Source organism: Dryobates pubescens, chromosome Z (genome assembly GCF_014839835.1).
Source record: "Dryobates pubescens isolate bDryPub1 chromosome Z, bDryPub1.pri, whole genome shotgun sequence".
NCBI lineage: Eukaryota > Metazoa > Chordata > Aves > Piciformes > Picidae > Dryobates > Dryobates pubescens.
Window position 1 is genome coordinate 40885053 of NC_071657.1, and position 21267 is coordinate 40906319.

A 21267-nucleotide genomic window follows, 5' to 3' on the forward strand; every position below is an offset into this window, starting at 1 on the left:
TGTTAGTTCTTACTTCCAAGATTGTGGAGTAAGGAAAGAGTGGTAGTCTCTTCCTGACAAAAAGAATAACTGAAAGATGTATTATGTGTGGTAGGGGAGATCAGAGACCTGTCTGTAAGAAAGCAGTCACATCATCTGGATAGAATGTCTTGGACTAGATCCCTTCCTTTGGAAGGACTTCTCACTTCCCAGGTGTATATTCTCCAGTTTACTGGGGAAGAGGCAGAAGGAACAGTGTGCATTTTCTTGCTGGGATTGTGGCTGTTGTTTGGTTGTTTTAGCTTGGGCTGCATTTACCAGACTGGGCCCAGCAGGAGAAAAGAACAGGAAATTGTTTATTTCACAAGTCAAAATCAGACTGTAGCATAAGGCTTACAGCATATCAGCATTATTGAACTTTTAGAAATGTTATACGTATATTCAAGTAAAGGCACTTTTTGGACTTCCAACAACAAATTTTGTCACTTTTTTACGGATATGAGGATGTTACATTATCTCAAACTACTAAGACAGGAAGTTCCACTGCTGCCTATTCTCAGTGTAGTCATCTTGTTTCTTGCTTTGTACCGGATGTTGTTGCCACCTAATAAAGTGTCAATATGAATTCAGCACCACAAAACTAGCCTGGTTTCTTTCTTTCTTTCTTTCTTTTTTTAAATAACCACAACAAAATAACCCAGACAAACAAAACAGAAACACAATCAAACTTTGTACCAGGCTAACATTTTGGATTACATCCTGTCTGATTGGAGAAACAAGGTAATCTAATTTTGCTTGCTGGAGAGGAGAAACATGACTCTGATTTTTCTGTAGTCCTGAATTCTTTGCTGCCTCTGAGACTTGTGCAAAGTATTATGAAACACTGCTTTTCCAGATCCATCTCTCTGATGTAAATGATTTGTAATGCACAAAAAGATTTTGATCTGACAAATACCATTGCTGTTAGTTGCCTTGTGACAAGTATTTTTAAACCTTGCTACTGCTGGAGGATTTTCATGACCTAATGCTGCACTTTTTAATGTGAGAGACCCTACAGAATTAGTGGATCCTCAAAACATTTGTATTCCAGTGATCTGAGTAGGGTAGTCAACAGTAGGAGAATCAAATAATAGTGATCCTGTGAAATGTTTATTACTGAAACATTTGGAGAACAGTAAAAGAAACAAAGTACCAAAAATGCAGTCTTGTTCCTAGATTCTTTCCCTTCTGAAGGGTCAAAATATAGAAGAAAAGATTCATTGATTGATTTTTAGATTAATGCATGTAGTAAAGATAGGTCTATAGATCTGTGAAGGATAATTGTAAATGGAGCTGGAAACCTGAGAAAAATCTGAGCCACTTCAGTCACATAAACAGGATTTGCCTGGCCTATGGGAATGTATCCTGTGTGTTACAGCAGTGCGCAGAATTGAATGGATAGATGGGATTTTCTTCAGTTAAGCAGAATGGAGATTGCTTCTTTGCTTGAGCCAAACCACATTGCTATCTTTACTCTGCTTGCAGATCATGAGAGTTGTGTTTGCAGAATGTGAGTAACAGTGGATTTAATGAAAATCAAATCTGATTTAAATCAGTTTAAAAGTGTAATCCTTTGAATACAACAGCGAATTTGCATTTTATTTATGCATATTTATACATTTGTGTTTATTCATTTGTGCAGTCAACTAGAGGAGTTAACGTAACTTTCCTGAAAGGAAACCATGACATACCTACTCTCTGAAAGGCTCTGCAAATACTTGAACAAAGAGGTTGATTTTTGAGGCTTTCCAGAATGTGTTCAACTAAGTTCCTCATTATAGGTGTCTTGATGTTTGGAATATGAGGAATCACAGTATGTTAGGGGTGGGAGGGGACCTTGAAAGATCATCTAGTCCACACCCCCATGCCAGAGCAGGATCATCTTCAGATGGGTGAGAACATGTGTAAAAAACTACATCACTCAATGAAGGAGATGTGATAAGCAGGCCTCTGTTAAAACCAAGTTAACTATCCTGATAAACAGTTATTTTGTCAAGCTGTGTTGCTGTAAAACCAAGTTGTATTTACCCTTTTCCTCTTGTCTACAGCAATACCTATCGTATGATTGAACAAGATGACTTCGATATTCATACAAGATTGCACACCATTGTGAGAGGGGAGGATGAGGCAGCTATGGTAGAATCAGTAGGCCTTGCATTAGTCAAGTTGCCAGATGTCCTGAACCGCCTGAAACCTGACATAATGATCGTTCATGGAGACAGATTTGATGCTTTGGCCCTGGCAACATCTGCAGCACTGATGAATATTCGCATTCTTCACATTGAAGGCGGGGAAGTCAGTGGGACCATTGATGATTCCATCAGACATGCTATAACCAAACTGGCCCATTACCATGTGTGCTGCACAAGGAGTGCAGAGCAACATTTGATAGCCATGTGTGAAGATCATGACCGCATCCTTTTAGCAGGCTGTCCTTCATATGACAAGCTTCTCTCTGCCAAAAATAAGGACTACATGAGTATTATACACATGTGGTTAGGTGAGCAGTCCACTTTTGATGTTTTCTACATGATTTTCAATATTAGACAAGCTCAGTAGCTATGTTACTAGTCTATGGGATTTGTTGACCAGTGGCTCTGAGAATAGTAAAGAGACTTCTTGCCAGTAAGTTTAAGCTGTCCAGGGCTAATCTTAAGAAATCAAAGGAAACTGACACTATATGGACATTCTTTTGAAGAACAAACTGCAGCATGTTGCAGTGGAGCAACACGCACCAAAGGCTTTTGGTATTTCATATTCACTGACTTAGATACAGTTCTTGTAAACAATCGGGGTTTGTGCTTGATTCTTGTCTTTAACAAAGCAATGTGGCACATGCACTTGAGTAGTTGAAAGCTGAAGTACTCTTCCAGGTAAATACTGTTACCAAATGTATATAAAGCAAGTAGGGCTGACTATTTTAAAGCAGTAGGAATTAAGTCTTTGCAAGAGGATGGACAACTGACAGAAAACCCAAGCAGCTTCAAGGGTTTCACGTTCCAGGTTTACACTGGTTTGAGAACAGGCACTTGGCTCTGGTACAGTCTTGAAAAGCTCTAGAAGTAGGCCTGCAAGCTAATATTTTAATGGGGTTTAGGTAGTGCTATCTAAAGAGGACTCGGTCTCAGGCTGCGCCAGGGGAGGTTTAGGCTGGATGTTAGAAGGAAGTTCTATACAGAGGGAGTGATTGCCCATTGGAATGGGCTGCCTGGGGAGGTGGTGGAGTCACCATCATTGGAGGTGTTCAGGAGGAGACTTGATAGGGTGCTTGGTGCCATGGTTTAGTTGTTTAGGTGGTGTTGGATTGGTTGATGGGTTGGACATGATGATCTTGAAGGTCTCTTCCAACCTATCCTATCCTATCCTATCCTATCCTATCCTATCCTATCCTATCCTATCCTATCCTATAGTTGTGAGACTTACTAAGAGGGGTGAATAACAATCTAGATATTCCTGTTAGCACTGAAATTTGTGTTAGATGTCCCATTCCCTGACTGTTCAGTCTTTCACATCAGTAGTTTCAAAAGTATACCCTCACTTCTTTTTACTGTTATATGCCAATAAGAAAATAATCTTGTTTTCGGCTCCACTGGCACAGGTGAAGATGTCAAAACAAGAGATTATATAGTTGCTCTGCAACATCCTGTAACCACAGACATTAAACATTCCATAAAGATGTTTGAGCTGACACTAGATGCACTCATCTCCTTCAACAAGAGAACACTTGTTCTATTCCCTAATGTGGATGCAGGTGAGTAAAATACACACATAACATAAAGGGACACATAACAGATTTCAGTAAAGCATACATCAGTTCTTACTGAGTGCTGTTATCCCAGAACCTCCAGCCAACCTCCAGCTGGATGGTCTCAGAGTCATCACATGTGCATCCACTGCAGTTACATGCTTGCATTGCTGGGGGACATTCAGCTTTTCAGTGTGAGGAGGAAGATGAAGGTGAACCATGTAATCTGCAGAAGCAACATTAGTTCCTCTTAAATTAACTAAAAACTACAAGATTTTTGCAAGGGGTTTTGGGATCAAACTTTGGCTCACATGCCCTGCTATGTAACTTGCACTGTGAGGATAAAAAGAGAACAAAACCAAATCAGACTCAATAAATAGCTATGGGCTCCTTTGCATGTTTGCATGCATACTTTGCATGATGCTGATACCTTCAGTTTAACAGTAGAACTTGAATCAATTATTCTGCTTCTTGCTTTTCTGCAGGAAGCAAGGAGATGGTTCGAGTGATGAGGAAGAAGGGCATTGAACACCATCCCAATTTCCGGGCAGTAAAACACGTCCCTTTTGACCAGTTCATTCAACTAGTCGCTCATGCTGGTTGTATGATTGGTAACAGCAGTTGTGGTGTCCGAGAGGTGGGAGCATTTGGTACACCTGTAATCAATTTAGGGACACGTCAGACAGGAAGAGAAACAGGTACATGTTTGCATAACAACCTCAATTTTCTCACGGTTCTGAGGTGTTTTTTTCTTCCACAGGATAAAGTCAAATGAATGCCTGATAGAGGCTATCTTGCTGTATCAGAGCAATGTAATTTTGGACTCATTTTAAAGCTTCACTGGCTACTCCAGTGACATGTTAGTGTAGCTTGCTGTTACAGCTAAGGTACAAGGCTTTTATCTATGGGCAAGTTAAAATATATATCCATTTTCAGTGGATTCCATGTAGCAGAGTAGGCAACTGTATTGCTTTATAGCTAGTTTGACATTTGACATGTATTTAAATTTCACTTTTAAAAATTAACCCTTCTCCACTTCAGGAAGTTACTGCTGTGATATCTCACAGACACGCAGTTATTACACAAATAGCCATTTACCTCCTGTTTTCATTTGTGCATTTCTAATTTGGTAACAGCATTCTGTTGAAGGCTAATATTCGACTCTAATGTTTTGTAATGCATGACAGCATCTCATTGGAGTCACCATTGCTTTGCTGGAAGGAAGGGGAGGAACATAATTGAAGAGTGATGTCAATCTGGCTGGAGTCTTTCCTGCTCAGAGCAAACAACAATGGTTATTTCTTATTTTCTTAAGCAGTTTTTATCCTCTAATATAATTTTAGAAGCTGACCTGTCCTATTATGCTAAACTTTGTTGTCTAGGTGAAAATGTTCTTCATGTTCGTGATGCTGACACACAGGATAAGATTCTGCATGCTCTACAGCTGCAGTTTGGTAAACAATACCCATGGTAAGTACATTCATCTTGCTTCACTGGGGGCATGTTAAAGCAGTAGAGTAAAAGACTTTTAGTACTGAGGTGGTTCATCATGTTTTATTTGAGTGCTTTTAATGCACAAACCTAAGATTACAAATTATTTTTCATTTCACATACCTCATTCAGAATCATAGGGCAATGTCCAATATGCAGATTAGTATTTGTAAAACAAAAGGTTTTGATATCACTAGTAATTTAACATCCAAGAAAAAGCCAGAAGGATAAAAATTATATGTTCTTTTAGTTTAGCATGATTATGAGAACTTGTTTTATAGGAACAGTGTGGGGGAGAAGATCCTATCTGCCTATCTCTGACTTGAGCCTGAAGGATTCACCAGCTCAAGCCACACTCAGCTGGATTGACCTCAGGCATGATACACACAGGCATGACCACAGGCATGATACAAGTGGAAGCTTGCAGGGAAGCTGCAGGATTATAGCAAAATTCTCTTCAGTATTCTTCAGCCATGCAGTACTGATTCTCAGTACTTTAACATACAAGTTCTTACAAACTTCAAGATGCCGTATTTGTGTCATTAAGGACATGAATTAGAAGTATGTTTCTTAAAAGCCTCAAAAGAGTAATAAAACTGAATCCTGTAAGACCAAATGTCTGACACCATGTACGATGGTATTTTTAAAACAGATTTATGTGCTGAAAACTGACACTAATGTACAGTTTATTATTATGTAGCTGTCATCTGTGGGATAAGTACATCTTCTCTGGACTTGCAGCACATACATAGTATTTTCATAGTTTTAGAGCTTTGTTATATGGGTCCTTTAACTAAGCTCTTCATTTTTTTTTTCATCATTAGCTTTCCAGTTTTCTACATTTTGTGTTTCGTATTCCAAAACTGAGCTAACATCAAACTTGCACAATTTGTTCTGTGATCTTCAAACCACTGGCATTGTCTGCTATGACAATAGTAGTGTGAGCTGCAGTAATATTATAGTAGGCATAATTTTGTAATGACACAGTGTTACAGCCTTCTGCCATATAAATAATTTTATAGCTTGCAATGTTATTTCCAATTAAATGGACTTTTTTTTTCATATAGCTCAAAAATATATGGTGATGGCAATGCTGTTCCAAGGATTTTGAAGTTCCTTAAGTCTATTGACCTCAAAGAGCCATTGCAAAAGAAATTCTGCTTTCCTCCTGTAAAAGATAACATTTCTCAAGATATTGACCATATTCTAGAGACACAAAGTGCTCTGGCTGTGGACCTAGGTGGAACAAATCTCCGAGTAGCAATTGTCAGTATGAAGGTAAATACTCTGTTGTGCTTTTAGATATTCTGCAAACTCCACTGGGCTTTGTGTTTCTGTTCCTACACTGGGGATATAGGCTTATGATACAAAACAGCTCCAAAACAAAGCAATCCTATTAGCTTTTGCTGTTGAATGGTAAAGTTGCGTCTCTCATACTATCTCAATACAATTTGCCTACTGGTTTGTTCTTTTAAGACTGCTTTTAAACTAGCAAAGCCCATTTGCTGGTGTACAGGCCTAGCTGCTCCCTCTCTGTGGGAAGTCCTCAAGTAACAGAACAATTTTCAGGTGTGCTGGTTCCCTGTAAAAAGTTGACTCAGATCACTGTAACTTTCTTATGTCAAGCAAAAAGGAGAAAGACTCCAAGAACAGCCATCTTGCTTCCCTGCTACCAAACACAGCCATGCAATGGGCACACAGAAACACTTTGAGCAACAACCAGTATCCAGCAAGTGTGTTACTGAGGGAGTGTGGTAGTGGTGAGTGGGGTCAGAATTTTGCTTCTCTTCTACCAAGAGAAGAACAGCCAGTTATTGAATATTACCTTCCTGCACAAAAGCATATAATCAGTAACACAGTGCTAATCCTTAGCTGGAACAGTGTTTACTCTAATGGGTCAGACCACCGAGATGTAGACCAACTGGAGACAGAACCTTGGGGAAAAAAATAATGGTAATTATTACAGGCATGGAAAATAGAGAAATGTTGAAGAAACTAGACTTCTTCAGTCTATAGAAAAGGAAACTGACTGGGGAGAGTCTTCAAATGTGTAGAAACCTCTTCCATGAAGAGAAAAATCAGATTCAATTGCAGTAAAATATTTAAACAGTAGAAGCAAGAAATATTTTGAAGTTTTTCTTGCTATCTAGCTTAACTGTCAATGCAAGAGAAGGCTGCTATAGATAGTCTGGAAGGGTATGGCTTCTTCATTGCCAAAAGAGTAGGAATTGGGTTTAAAAGGTCTCTTAAAACCAGTTGAATTTATAGTTTGTTAATCTTGCATTAGAAAACAATGGTGGATTTGAGTTGCTTGATGATTTAAAATTGCCATTGGAGCTTCTGGTTTGTTGTTTTGGATTTTTTTGAGTACTGTTGACTGCATCCTTTGGTGTACAAAAAGAGGTGCTTGATGGTTTAATGCCATCATCAGAATAAGCAGAATTCCATACATTCACAGGCTGAGTGAATTTTGACTTTGAAGTGCCTCTCTTCCTATGAAAGTAACCCATTTGAAATATGCCTGAAGTTACAGCCTTGTACACTGTCTTGATGACTGCTTTTTTCTTAACTGTATTAGTACAATGCTGTTCCCTTAGATGCAGAGTACAGAGGATATAGTGCCAGTAACATTGTTAATCAGCATATCTTTTGCAGTTTTCTGGCCTAATCCTGCAATATTAATGTTACATTTAGATTACCTCCTTAGTACCCACAGATTCAGGTGTGTATAACAAATGCTTTAATTACCATTGCGTGACCCTTAGAGTTGAAAATAAATCTCCTCCTCTAGGACTCTCCCTCCCCTGAACAACATATATTGCAGTAGATGGTACTCCAGAAATTCTTCCAGTGTGTCAGAAGTGTAATTACTTATGAAAGGACAGTAAATTTTACACTGACATTTCTAGCATATCTGACTCTTCTCCAGCTGGTAAAATAGGCATGTCTGTGACACCATGCAAACCTTCAATGCATTCAAATTGGAAGCATTTTATTCTTAAGGCACTATGGGGTTTCCACATTGTGTAGCAATCATTACTCTCTTACGTTTTGTTAACACTTAAGTTTCAAGCTTAAGTGCCTTGCTGCATCATGATTTACTCCCAAAAATGGTTCTAGCAGTTCTTGTGATATTTCCTTACACAATCCATGTGTTCCTTAAAATACATACTTGATTTTAGACAGAGGTGGTTGCTTACTGAAACAGAATGTAATGCCTAATTGTGTCACCTAGAGTTGTCAGGAATCTTGCTTAGGCCAAGATCAGGCATGCATCTGTTTGTTGGTTTTGTTTGTTGTTTGGTTCAAGTTATGACTCTCCAGTTTCAAGCTCACCTGTATTTTAAGAGAAATTTCATTGCATTTCATATTTCTAGACTTCAGTTTTGATTGTACATGCAGCTTCATTTGCTTTCAACTGAGCTGGTATGACAATTTTTATTTTGGGGGGTAATTCTCTCAAATTAGTTGGGGGGTAATTTCAACCCACCACATTCTCAAAGTACATTGCTATGGGACATGTTTTGTTGGTTTTCATTTCTAGGGTGAAATAGTTAAGAAGTATACCCAGCTCAACCCTAAAACTTATGAAGACAGACTAGAATTAATTCTAAAGATGTGTGTAGAGGCTGCATCAGAGGCAGTAAATGTGAACTGCAGAATTTTGGGAGTAGGTAAGTTAACAAATACTTTGTCTTTTCATCATGGAATCACTACTGAGTAATGTAAACACGTTTCTGAAATGGATCTTGTGTATTAAACCACAATTTTATTCTTAACACCAAAACTTTTTTTAAATGTCTGTGAAAATGAGCAGCCGACTACAAAAACTGTAGTTGCCCAGCCTGTAGCATCCATGAAAGCAATCTGCAAAGCTATATCTAATATCTATAATGTGTAGTATATAGATTTTGTGGATTTTGAAGCTCCATGCAGTTGCAGAATTGTGACTCAGATGCTTAGTGTATTGAAACACCTCTTGAAACAACTGTAGGTTTAGTCAGTTTTCCTCTTCTGTAAGTCTTCGCAACCACAGTCAACTGTGGAGCAGAATTCTGTTACACTGGGGCTCACTACAATGTTACAATAGACATGCAGATAAGAGAGACAAAGCTGGCTTTTTGCTGATTTCTAGTGTACTTACCTTGCAGGAGAGTTCCAAGTTAAACTGTGTGATTATACCATACTTCTTCAGTTAAATGATGACTGGGAGCTTTGCTTTTAGGTATTTATTTATGAAGGTGTTTATTAGTATGTCCAGGATTTTAAATAAGGACATAAAATTCTTATTTTATCTGAGAAATCCACCAAAACAGTTTGCTCCAGACCAAAACTTAAATGAATCAAATAGTATAGAGGAAAGTTAATTTGAACTACTTTTAAAAGTATTTCTCAAAACAATGTTAAGTAGTCAAAAATATAAGAAGAAATATTTCAGATCTTACAACTCAAATCTTTCAGACTACCTGTTGGGTAATACACTTAACCACCCAGATTATTTTATTGTGTCTAAATGCTAAATCTCAAAAACCTCATAGTTCATGTAGAAAACATAAATTCTGCAGTAGTCACTATTGCTAGTATTTAAGAACAGTTCACAGTCAGGTACATTTATTAGGATAATGAAACCATAAATGACTTTACAGAGGTTTATATACAGGCAAATCCCTTCCCTTTGGTTTGTCATTTTACAGGGATTACATTCCTGCTTATTCCTTAGCCCCCTTCTAGAAAGAAGTCACAGAAGTGACTGAATGCTTATTGTTCAATTACTGGGGGGGAGGGGAATTGTCCTACAATATATGAAACTTCTTACCTGCCTGGTTTTATTGGCTGTTCTTTGCCTCATTCAGACTCATGGTTTGAGTCAGAAATACTACCTGAAAGTTCTCTTCAGGGAATGAGATGTAATTCCTACTGGGAATAATTAATGTATTAGATTCTAGTTTTAAAGCAAATAACTGTGTGATGCAGAGTCCCTATAACTTTGGTGACATTTTTGCCATACTGAACAGAAGGGATGGACTTAGTCCCAGACTTTTTATCAGGTCTTTTGCCAGGTATGGTAGGTAAGGGTAAAAGTAATAACCATTGGAAATTAGTAAGAAGAAGGAGTTAAAAAGCAACGAAAAAAGTGTTTTCCTCCTTTTAGTCCTATAAACTGCTGTCATCACTGAAAATAGCAGCTATATGAGCTAACTTTGAGTAACTCCCAGTTATTCAGGTTTGCAGAGTGCTTGAAATTAAGACTCTGAAGAAAATAATTGTAATTTTCAACATATAAATAATCAAGTAATTCTAAATTGCAAGAGCTTTTTTATGATTTTTAGTGTGGTTTGTTGGTTGATTGTTTTTTTACTCAAAGCATTTATATTAAAAACAGTTTTATGAAAATGAGGGGAAAGTTTTAAAGACTAGTAGGCCCAAAGATCACTAACAGCTTTAATTGCTTGTTTTGTTGAGTTTTTTGTTTGGTTGGTTTTTCACATTTGCAAAACATGGATTTTAGACCCCCATCTAGATAGATACTTGTGAGAGCTATCTGTTTACCACTACTAGGCAGTGTTTAAGTTTGCTTTCTAGAGCTGACAGTGGAGGAGAATGAGGAGAGAGCTGCCATAGCAGTTTGTATCAGTTACATAATTATGGCATTTAGATAAAGTAGCTGTGTTTTACTAAGCTATTGCTGAATTAGCAACTATGTATTCACAATAACTGAGGTTCTGTTGTAACAAATACTTGGTTCTTAAAAACCTAGGGAGACTGTCACAGATTAATAGAAATTACATTAGGAATGTAATTTCTATTAGGCATTTGCTCATAGGGTGTCAGATCACTTGTTCTTTGTAAGTAGAAATCACTACTCGAAAGTCCAGTGATTATTTTAACTAATTCTAAACCTAAAGAGTTTCAGAAAATTTCAGAATGCTTCTGCTGTTCCAGGGTTTGAAGAATTTGTTTTGTAGTTTCCTGTTGTGTATCTTTCATACAAGCATTACACGATTTGCTGTTATCTTGCCTGAAGTTAACTATGTGATTAACCATTACCCTCATGATTAGTCTTAAGATCCTGGATGCTTTATGATTAAAGCAATGGAGTTCTCTGAATTAGCTCACACACGTGGCTCAGTTGGTAACATGTAAGACCCTTAATGGGAAGGTTGTGAGTTCAAGCCTGCAGTGGCCAGTAGTGGCCTCTGCCTACTCTAGTCATGAGGTCTGTGGTGACAGGTTGGACTTGATGATCTTTGAGGTCTCTTCCAACCTTAGTAATGTCAGAAACTGCACTGCTATTAATACTTAAAGATTTTTATTTTCATGCTCTCCTTCAAAACCTGGGATTAGAAATAAAAATACTTGCCAGTGAAAAGAGAAAAATGGATCTTTTACTCAGAGTATGACAGTATTGAAATTTTGATTTTTCTTTCCTGTATGCCTGGGACTTAGGTATTTCCACAGGTGGACGAGTAAACCCCCGAGAAGGAATTGTGCTTCACTCTACAAAACTTATTCAGGAATGGAGCTGCGTGGATCTCAGAACTCCAATATCTGATGTTCTGCACCTACCAGTCTGGGTGGACAATGATGGAAACTGTGCTGCTCTAGCAGAGAGGAAATTTGGTCATGGAAAAGGAGTAGAAAATTTTGTAACACTAATTACTGGTACAGGTGGGTATATTACAGCTCAGTTAACCCAAAGGTGGAATACCAGCATGATCACTCAGCGGTTCAGCTGATCTTAAAAGCTTAAACACACCACTATGCCTGAAAAACCTGATATATGAAGTTCTTAAACCAAAAGTCCTTTTGCCTCTCTATCTGTTTGGGGTTTTTAGGGTACTTGTTAACTTATTCAGGCAAGCTTTTGCACCATGTAAGCTTGATGAATGAAGTGCTACTGATACAGCTATGCAAGCAAACCATTTTTTCAAAATAACAAAATGTATGCAAGCTAAGCTGGAATTTTTTTCCAGCTTTATAGCTTGATTCTCTTCCAACTGCAGAAATGCAATTCACATCAGGATATGCATCTACAAGATAACCACATTTATGTGAGAGGTGATGCTTATTATATCTCTCTGCAGCTGTGGGGTAACTTCTCATTTGTTCAATATATGGTCCTTTAGAAAAGTGGCAATAACACCTAGTTGATGAATTCCCTCCCAGGGTTTGGGAAGTGGCAGGAGGTTGCTCCTGGCTCTTTAGCAGTCAAATTGAGCTGTCTGATACATCTCCTCTGAAATGCAAAATTTTAAGGCCACTTGAAAGGTTAGTTTTGTGCATAAAGACCAAGACCTGCAGGCTTAGAAGATCTGTCATAGTAGGTCAGTACCATGAATAGGCTTTATAAAGAAGGAAAAATATTATATACCATTTTGATACACACATGAACAGGAGGAAGCTGTAAGATTGCTTACTAGGTGTGTCAAATGGAGAAGTCAGTTTTGAATTTTAGTGTAGAAGACCCCTGATGTACGTATTTTATCTTGTCTGTAGTAGAGTAAGCAAATGTCAGTGTACTGCAGAATGGGGTACAGTAAAAACTGTATTCTTGTCTTTTTTTTTTTTTTTTTCCCTTCTAATTGTAGAAGTTTTTGTATCTTTGCAGGAATTGGAGGTGGAATCATTCATCAACATGAACTGATCCATGGCAGTTCTTTCTGTGCTGCTGAGCTTGGGCATATTGTTGTATCTTTAGATGGACCAGAGTGCCTGTGTGGTAGCCAAGGATGTATAGAAGCATATGCCTCTGGAATAGCATTACAGAGAGAAGCTAAGAAACTGCACGATGGTATCTGTGTACTTTATTTTTTAAAACATGATGACTAAAGGGAAGTCTAAGAAGACATTTGCAAAGACAGTACTGAGAAATAATAGACCTCTTTTTGTAAAGAGTGACAAAGTCTAAAGGCAGCCAGATAGGGTTCCTGTGCACAGCCAACCCAGAAACTGCCACAGCCTGCATAGTACAATACAATTCTTTTCCAATGATGACAACACTCAGTCAAGCCACATCTGGAGCCACTGGTCTCAAAATTACCAGACTCTCCTTTTTAAGCATGCTGCAAGGTAACCTGACAGGCATTCTGTAAGGTTTGGTCAGCAATAACTTCTCAGTCTTAGATAAACTATGTTTGAGAACATTTGTATTTATTTTGTTAAACTTTGGGGGCAACAAGAATTACCATACTGTAACTGTTTAGAGTTGCATGCCCTGGTTCTACAAGTAGTTCCCTGAATAATATGGATGTAACTGCTTTGGCTAAACTCAGAGGTGCACAGATTGCTCAGGGTTCAGACTTAAGTGTGTAAATTAGAGGAGATGTAAAAGATCTTAACTGCAGGTTTGTCACCCTCCATTTCTTGACTCGTCACATCACAGTGTTTTTCTCCTGACTTTCTCTCATCTTCAGAGGATCTGCTTTTAGTAGAAGGAATGGCAATGAAGAAGGAAGAGGTTGTTGGTGCTGCACATCTCATTCAAGCAGCTAAACTTGGGAACACAAAAGCAGACAATATTCTCAGAACAGGTGAGAACATAGCTCAGAAGGTGGAATGATATAGTTTTGGGGATACAGAAATGGTAATACCCTGTTAACAGTACAAACACAACTCTACACATTGAGGACTACTCTATATAAAAATTATTAACAGTGCTGAAATATTAAATATAAATCTTGGAGGAAAGGTGAGCAGAATTGTGTAGAACACAGAAGTCTGTCACAGTAAATGAGATGACTAAAAGCTTCTGCAAAGATCAGCTTAAAAAAAGTGAGGTCCCAACATTCTCACACTGGAAAATCTGGAGACTTGTCTTTGTAGGCAAGCAAATGGCTAGCCTGAGTAATCAAAGGCAATTTACATACTACTTCACGTGGGATATTTTGGTGTTTTACTAGCTTTAAACACAGTCCTCTTGCTCATACATAGCTGAGAGCATGAAGATGGTCAACTATTGCTTACCTGTCTTTGCTTACCTTGCAAGTGTGCTAATTCATTGCTTTGACTTTCATATCTGTATCATTGAATGATGCATTGCTGTGCAATAAAAAAGTATTTTTTTTCTTTTACATTGTGAGAGGAATTAAAGGCAAACCCATATTGGCTCATAACATAAATGCAGAATTGTCTGCTCTATAGAGCAGAATGCTTTTCTGATACTGTCATTTGCTGCTTACAGTCCTGTTTCAACTACTGATGGTCTAGACTGCTCTGAGTATTATACTTTATTGCTTTTTACTTTTATCTTTTTAGCTGGGACAGCATTAGGTCTTGGAGTTGTGAACATCCTGCACACGATGAACCCGTCTCTCGTGATCCTGTCTGGAGTTCTAGCTAGCCACTACGTCAATGCTGTCAAAGATGTCATAAATCGACAGGCTTTGTCCTCTGCTAAAACTGTGGATGTGGTGGTCTCAAATCTGGCAGACCCTGCTCTCCTCGGAGCTGCGAGCCTGGTGCTGGATTATACTACACGCAGAATATACTAGGTATTGGAAGAACTACAGAATGGACTATTCAGGTTCCTCCTGGGTGGAGGGAATACTTACCCAAAATCTTTTCTTTGATGAAAGCAGCTACTGAATGAGAGTAGTGTTGAGTAGTGACTACTTCAGCATTTCGTAATTGAAGTATTCTCTTTTTCTTTTTTGCCTGTTTCCTAAATTTCATCTGACTTCATAGCAACTAGTGTGCAATTCTCTTGTTTCTAATTGCCTCTGTTGGCAAGCCCATATGTTGCTTTAAGTGTAGCTGAATTATTTATGAGCGTATCTTGATGTATGGTGGGGAATATGTGTATGGTTTGTCACTTTGTAGTGAATATTTGGGGATATTAACTCATTTCTCACCTGTGTGAAATGAGAAGTCTATGATTCTACATGACCAGCTTACAGGCTTCCACCAGAAAACCAAATATGATGCAGTCACCTAAAGCAGGTAGTGATTTCAGTGGGCAGAATCAAGATGGCTGCATCTAGAAAGTGGTTCATGAAGGACCTGGTGAAAGCAGTTACTTTATTACATCATCTCTAGAGTGCAGAGTCCCATTGTAGAAGGTTTGCCTTTGAAGGAAAAAGATGTCTAGTGAGCCTACAGCCTGCAGAACAACCGAAACAAACCAACCACTGCAGCAGTAACCATTTTTATTTTCTAGCTCCTCCCAACTGTAAATTATCTTATTGTTTGAGGTTTTCTTACAAGACTCAGTCTACTACTCTCTGCCTGCCAAATTAGCAGAGAGGGAACTGATTATTCTCTGGTAGGTAGATGTGGCACGTCTGATCATAAAGACTCTACCTTTCAAGAAGACACTGTGCATACTCTCAGCAGTGCTGGTGGCTGCAGGTACACTATTCTTGCCCTCCATTCACCATCAGCTTGCAGGGTGGGAAGGCAAATCTGAGCCTCATCCTAACCTTCAAAATATTCAGAAGCCTGGGAGCAATGTTTGTGAAATACCAGTGAAGGCTCACCTAGGGAAACCATGTTTCTTTAACTAGTCCTTCTTGACATTCTAGCTCTCTTTATCCAAGACACCAAAAGCAGAATTTTCAAGATACTCTAATAATAACCATTGGAGACAAGTAGAACCTGAAACACAGACCCTTCTAACTGGAGGTGTTCAAGAGGGGATTGGACATGGCACTTGGTGCCATGGTCTAGTAGTCAGGAGGTCTTGGGTGACAGGTTGGACTTGATGATCTTTGAGGTCTTTTCCAATATTGTTGATTCTATGATTCTATTCTATGATCAGCTACCCCAGAAAGAAGGTATCTGTGGAAGAAGTCACAGTACCATATACCATCCTTTGTCCTGAATTTAATGGACTATTTTGACATCAAACTCAGGCCACTGACAATATTCTCAGAAGCCCAGCAATGTACTAGTACAGGGCAATAAAAGGGGCTATTCATATCACACTCAAACTAATCCAACAAAAATGTAACACTTGCTGCAACCACTCCCCTCTGCTGTACAATAATCTTGTTTCAAATAGCTGCTGGTATAGTGAACCACTCTAATGGCTAATTCTGGGATTTCTTCATCCTCTCTTTTTCACAAGGAACTCTTACCAAGAATTCACATCTTCACAGCAGACTTTACAAACAGCACCAGATCACCTCCTTAGTTTCCAGGAACAATTGTGCAGCCACTATACCATAGTTTTTTCTCAGAATCAGCAAATACTGGCTCTTAACCATTTGCAAACTAGCTTAAATACCAGTATTGTAGCTCCATGAGTAGGTCAAGGAGAAATCCACTTTGCTCTGCATTGATAGTAGCTCAGGTCAGGAGTAACACTGTTGAGGTTTTAACAGAGATGAGCCCTGTCATCTTCATAAAGTGGGACCAGGCTTTTGCTTTCCAGACCTCCTGAAGCTCTGCATTTTTGATACCTATGACTTCATATGTGATTTTCCCTAGCAGCTGAAGCAAAGATGCAGGCATGAAGAAAACATGAAAAACTAAAATACATTTGAAAAGTTTTATTCTAGACACTGTTAACACCTAATCCTGTTAAGGAAATGGTTCTTCAAATGCTCTGAAAATTACTTTTTTCTGACAACTGGACAAGAACCTGCTGCATATGTACAAATGGTGCAAAAGTCCTTGGTGGTTTTCCCTGAAGTTTGTGGGTTTATAAAATCAGAAAGAATTAAAAAGTAATATTTAATAGCATAATAGTGATTGTGTTGGTTTTCCTTCATCTGTTCTGAAACCTCCCTCACAACTTCAGGCACTTCATTTGGGACAAGAGGTTTTATGGAAGACAAGGTCTTACAGACATTAGCTCCTAGTTGTGTCTGATCTCAGGAGGAGTGAACATACAGCATTCACAGAATATCTGCAGTACTGTGCTGTTTACTTGATGATGGCCCAGTGTCCTTTGGAGCAGCCCTTAACCATGAAAGTCGTGGGCTCCAGTAAGGGTAAACCAACCTGTCTATCCATTACAGGGAGTGAACAAGGGGAGCAAAAGCACAGGACAGCTGAACTCTCTCCTGCTATTATCAGCATTTCAGAGCCTAAAGAACCAGTGCATTCTCATTACCTGCACTGGCACCATCTGCTAGAACTACCTGATATAGGAGGACTCTTGGTTTTGCAGTGTCCCTGGTAAATGTTTGCACTATCTGAACTGTTGAAGCCTTGGCAGGAATGCTGCTGTCCAGCCCTCTAGGAAGAACTGCCTATGACCATCTAGAGCTTGGTCATGCATGTTTATAGCTAGCAATGTACAAACAAACATCAGCAGTACTTAAACCAGCAAATCATCAAAAGGTTGGAAGGTGACTTCAAAACAAGTCCTTGGTGCTGTACTTTAATCACTGCAAGACCTCTACCAGTCCCTATACAGCACTGATCCTTATCCTTGCTCATGATGTGTAAGAAGATGCTTTGTCTATGACAGCTCTACCTAAACTTAGACACCCAACCAGCCAGGAGATGTGAGAGCATGAGGAGGCCAGTTAAGTTTTGCCAACTATCTTGTTACAGATCATTGCTGTTGCTTTGTAAGCCACATAGCTAATCAGTGTAACATCAAAGTTTGGAATTTATTTTTGGTCTCCTGAACAGCAAGTTTAATAATTCAGTAATTTGAGTCTTTGATATGCCATCTACTCACTCAAAATTAACATGCCTCAGCCTTCTGGTGGTCTCATTGAAGCACTGTCATTCTTCCACTTAAGCATCCAAACTGTAAGAAACTTGGGCACAATGCCAGCAGAGGCAATATTAGGTTTGTATAACAAGCACAGATAGTAAGGTGCAAACAGTTTATATTCTGATGTAATCTGCACCTTATTGCTGTGTCTCTTTCAAATGCCGTGGAGAGCAGTGAAACACCTGGACTGTACAGCTCTTGGATGATTCCAGGTAATTATGTTTATCAAAGAAAGGCACATTAAAACTAGTGCTTTGGCAGCTGAAGTGGAGGTGGTAAAGTCGTTTTAGTGTGGCACTGAGCAATGTCTGCTTTACCCTGTGTGCACATGATGTGTCTTAGTAACAACTAAAAATGCTTATGAGATTTTGAAAAAGATACAGATACAAAAAGATACAAATTTTTCTTAAGCCTTGTTGGATTCTGCACACAGAGCTGTGCATACAGCATGGGTTGGGTCTTTTGACAAAACAAGGTCAAACTGTATGCTTTGTTCTGGTGCTCAAACACCCACTGTTTGTACATTATAGGTTGCTACAAAACCACAGCAAGGCAATGAGAAGACAAGTAACACAGCCAGTTCTTTCTGTGTCTGTCATCAGTGAGGGAAGCTTTTTCATTCACAACCTTCCTGACTTCACATAGGTAGCAGTGGTATCCTTAACAAATCACAAGGATAGGTTAATACTGCTAGAAAAAAGCTTTGCAGGCTTGAAAGCACATGTTTTACTCTGTTAGTCTAAAAAAAAAGGCCAAAAACACACCTCCCCCCCACTTTTGCTTTGGTTATACTACCAGCCCACCATTGCTGTAACTCTGTCTGCAAGTGTTCTGAACACTACATCTTTCAGCATTTTTTGGGGGGAGGTACATTACACAAAAACTTTAAATGCAAACAAAGCACCAAATTTGTGCCCAATTAAACAGTGCATAAAGACTACTTCAGGTAACATTTGTAATACCCTTTTTTCCAAAGGTTCCTCTGATTTCAGTTTCACAACTCTGTGAGAAGTTTGGGTGGAGCCCTTTTTAAAAAGCAAGATTTTACATCATCTATGCCTCCTGTCTTAAACCTGGGTAGAATTTCTGCACATAATAACCAGCTGTGCCCAGCAAACCCACATGAAAAAGGATTTAACTGTGCTTGCAACTGTAGACAAAGGTATTGCAACACTGTAATCATACATCATGGACAGGGAAAGTTGCATTACCCATACAACATCTAATGAAACACTCCTTTGTTGAGCACTGTCCAGCAGCCTGCCCCTTCTCATACTAGAACACACCAAGCACTTCAGTGGACCGTCACCTACAAAGTCAGGCCAACCTTGTAAGACCTGAAGATCATGCAGACCTGGTGCAACCCCAGGCCACTACCACAGCATGGTGCTGTAGCACAAGTGTTCTGTAGAGGAACAAACTTCCTCACTACCGGAGGAATCCTCTTCTGGGAAAGACAATAGACACCCACCTTGTCAGTTCTAAAACATGAGCCAGTAAACTACATTTCTCTTTACCAGCTGCTCAGAAAAAAAACACACCACAACAGCAGGAAACACACATGCCACAGCATTTTGGTTTATGGCTGCTTAAAACTTACCCATGTTCCTCAGACTAAGAGAACAGTGCAGTGTACACATTTTCAAGCTCTCTGCATTTTAGAACCCATGACCTTCTCTCCATCCCTTTTATTCTCTACAAATGCTCATTGTCATTTCAGATAGGCTGGGTGCTGCCTGCCACATGATTGCAAGCTAAACAAAGCAACTTCTATATAAGCGTTTGAGCAGGAGTCTGCAGCTTTTCTCTCAATGCTGTATGAGATCTTTGTGCACACATGTGAAGGATAGGAAGTGTCCATTTCTCTTTCCAGACTCCACTGAATGGTTTTCTGCATCAGCTACATGCTATGGAGGTAAGCACCAGCAGTAGGAAGTTAAGGCCAGTATGAATATACTCAAGCAGACCAGAGGATGGTTACATGAAATCACAAAACAAACAGGAAAAACAATCCAGGGGCAAGAACTAGCAGGGCTGGTTGACAGGTCTTTAAACTAATGTCAAAGGGGAAAGAGGGAAGAAACAGGCCCACTGAAGACAAGCCTGGGACAATTTTGAGGCAGGTACCAGCTGCACTGCTATCCTAGAGGCTGTAGGAGATGGTGGATCATGTGATACCCACAATGGTAACAGATACTCCTCTGCTGAGTCTCTGAAGTGTCTGTATACCATTGCAAAAGCATGGGAAATAAGCAGGATGAACTAGAAACCTGGGTGCAGTTGCAGGGCTATGATCTCATCGCAATTACAGAGACTTGGTGGGACAGCTCCCATGACTGGAATGTGGTTATGAATGACTATGTACTTTTCAGGAAGGACAGACTGACAAGGTGAGGTGGTGGAGTTGCTCTGTATGTGAATAAGCAACCAGAATGCACCGAGCTTAACCCAGGGGGAGATGGTAAAAACTTACGGGAAGAGTGAAGGGACACACAAACATGAGCGATGCGGTTGTGGGTGTTTACTACAGGCCACCGGACCGGGAAGAAGCTGTTGCTGAGGCCTTCTACAGGCAGCTGGAAGTAGCCTGTGACTATACACTTGCAAACATGAGAATAGCTCCAGTCACTAGACAACAGTAAGGTATAGTTTAACTATTGAATCCCAGGTGGCAATCATTTATTCAATATCTTATCCACCAAACAGACACAGCTGCTAGTAAGACAGTTGTGCAACAGCTGTGCAACAACTCCCTGAACCTTAGTAACTTCTAATCTGCACCTGCAGCCCTCTTTGAACCACCTGGATGAACTATCCCGCTTCCTATTAAAGGAATTCTGCTATACACTAGTTAAGCTACTGTACCTTTGATTAAAAATAGTGAAATAACACAAGACTGAACAAACTTTTCTTACAAGATAGACAGCTAAGGTAAATCTTATCAGAGCCAAGACAGAATACAGCCTCTGTAAATGCTGGGTGAGATTAGAGAGCCAAGGAAGCAGTAGAAAGGAGATTTACCAGATCAGTTTGTTTCTAACTCAACCACCTTGGCAAACAGTGCTCTAACCCAGTAGGATGAGCAGCAGTAAGAGCAAGTCTTCAGTTCTCTTGCTCACCAAAAATACCCAGTCCGCCATTCCAGTGGGAAAAAATTCTCTGCCAGAGTCAGTAAGGAAAATTACAACAGTTCAAATATCCTCTGCACAACAGAAATTTTCACTTATAACCAGCATTAAATAAATGGCAGAATGGAACATGCAATGGAATATCGAAGGCTTTAACAACCATGTCCTGGACTGTATTTCTAGTGTAAAATCTGCAGCTGGAATGACAGCAGAAA

The 21267-nt window shown here is 39.3% G+C and overlaps 1 protein-coding gene across 3 annotated transcripts in view; it reads left to right on the forward strand.

Moving 5' to 3' along the window:
* GNE (glucosamine (UDP-N-acetyl)-2-epimerase/N-acetylmannosamine kinase) overlaps positions 1–15140 on the forward strand; it is a 31291-nt gene extending 16151 nt beyond the window's left edge. For all 3 annotated transcript variants that reach the window (XM_054177995.1, XM_054177997.1, XM_054177996.1), the window contains exons 3-12: positions 2067–2518; positions 3617–3769; positions 4249–4461; positions 5146–5233; positions 6322–6532; positions 8799–8928; positions 11702–11923; positions 12864–13046; positions 13669–13785; positions 14510–15140. In XM_054177995.1, coding sequence (XP_054033970.1) covers positions 2067–2518; positions 3617–3769; positions 4249–4461; positions 5146–5233; positions 6322–6532; positions 8799–8928; positions 11702–11923; positions 12864–13046; positions 13669–13785; positions 14510–14745 — 2005 coding nt within the window. In that variant the 3' untranslated portion in view covers positions 14746–15140. The remainder of the gene's footprint in view (positions 1–2066; positions 2519–3616; positions 3770–4248; positions 4462–5145; positions 5234–6321; positions 6533–8798; positions 8929–11701; positions 11924–12863; positions 13047–13668; positions 13786–14509) is intronic.
* The last annotated feature ends 6127 nt before the right edge of the window (positions 15141–21267 follow it).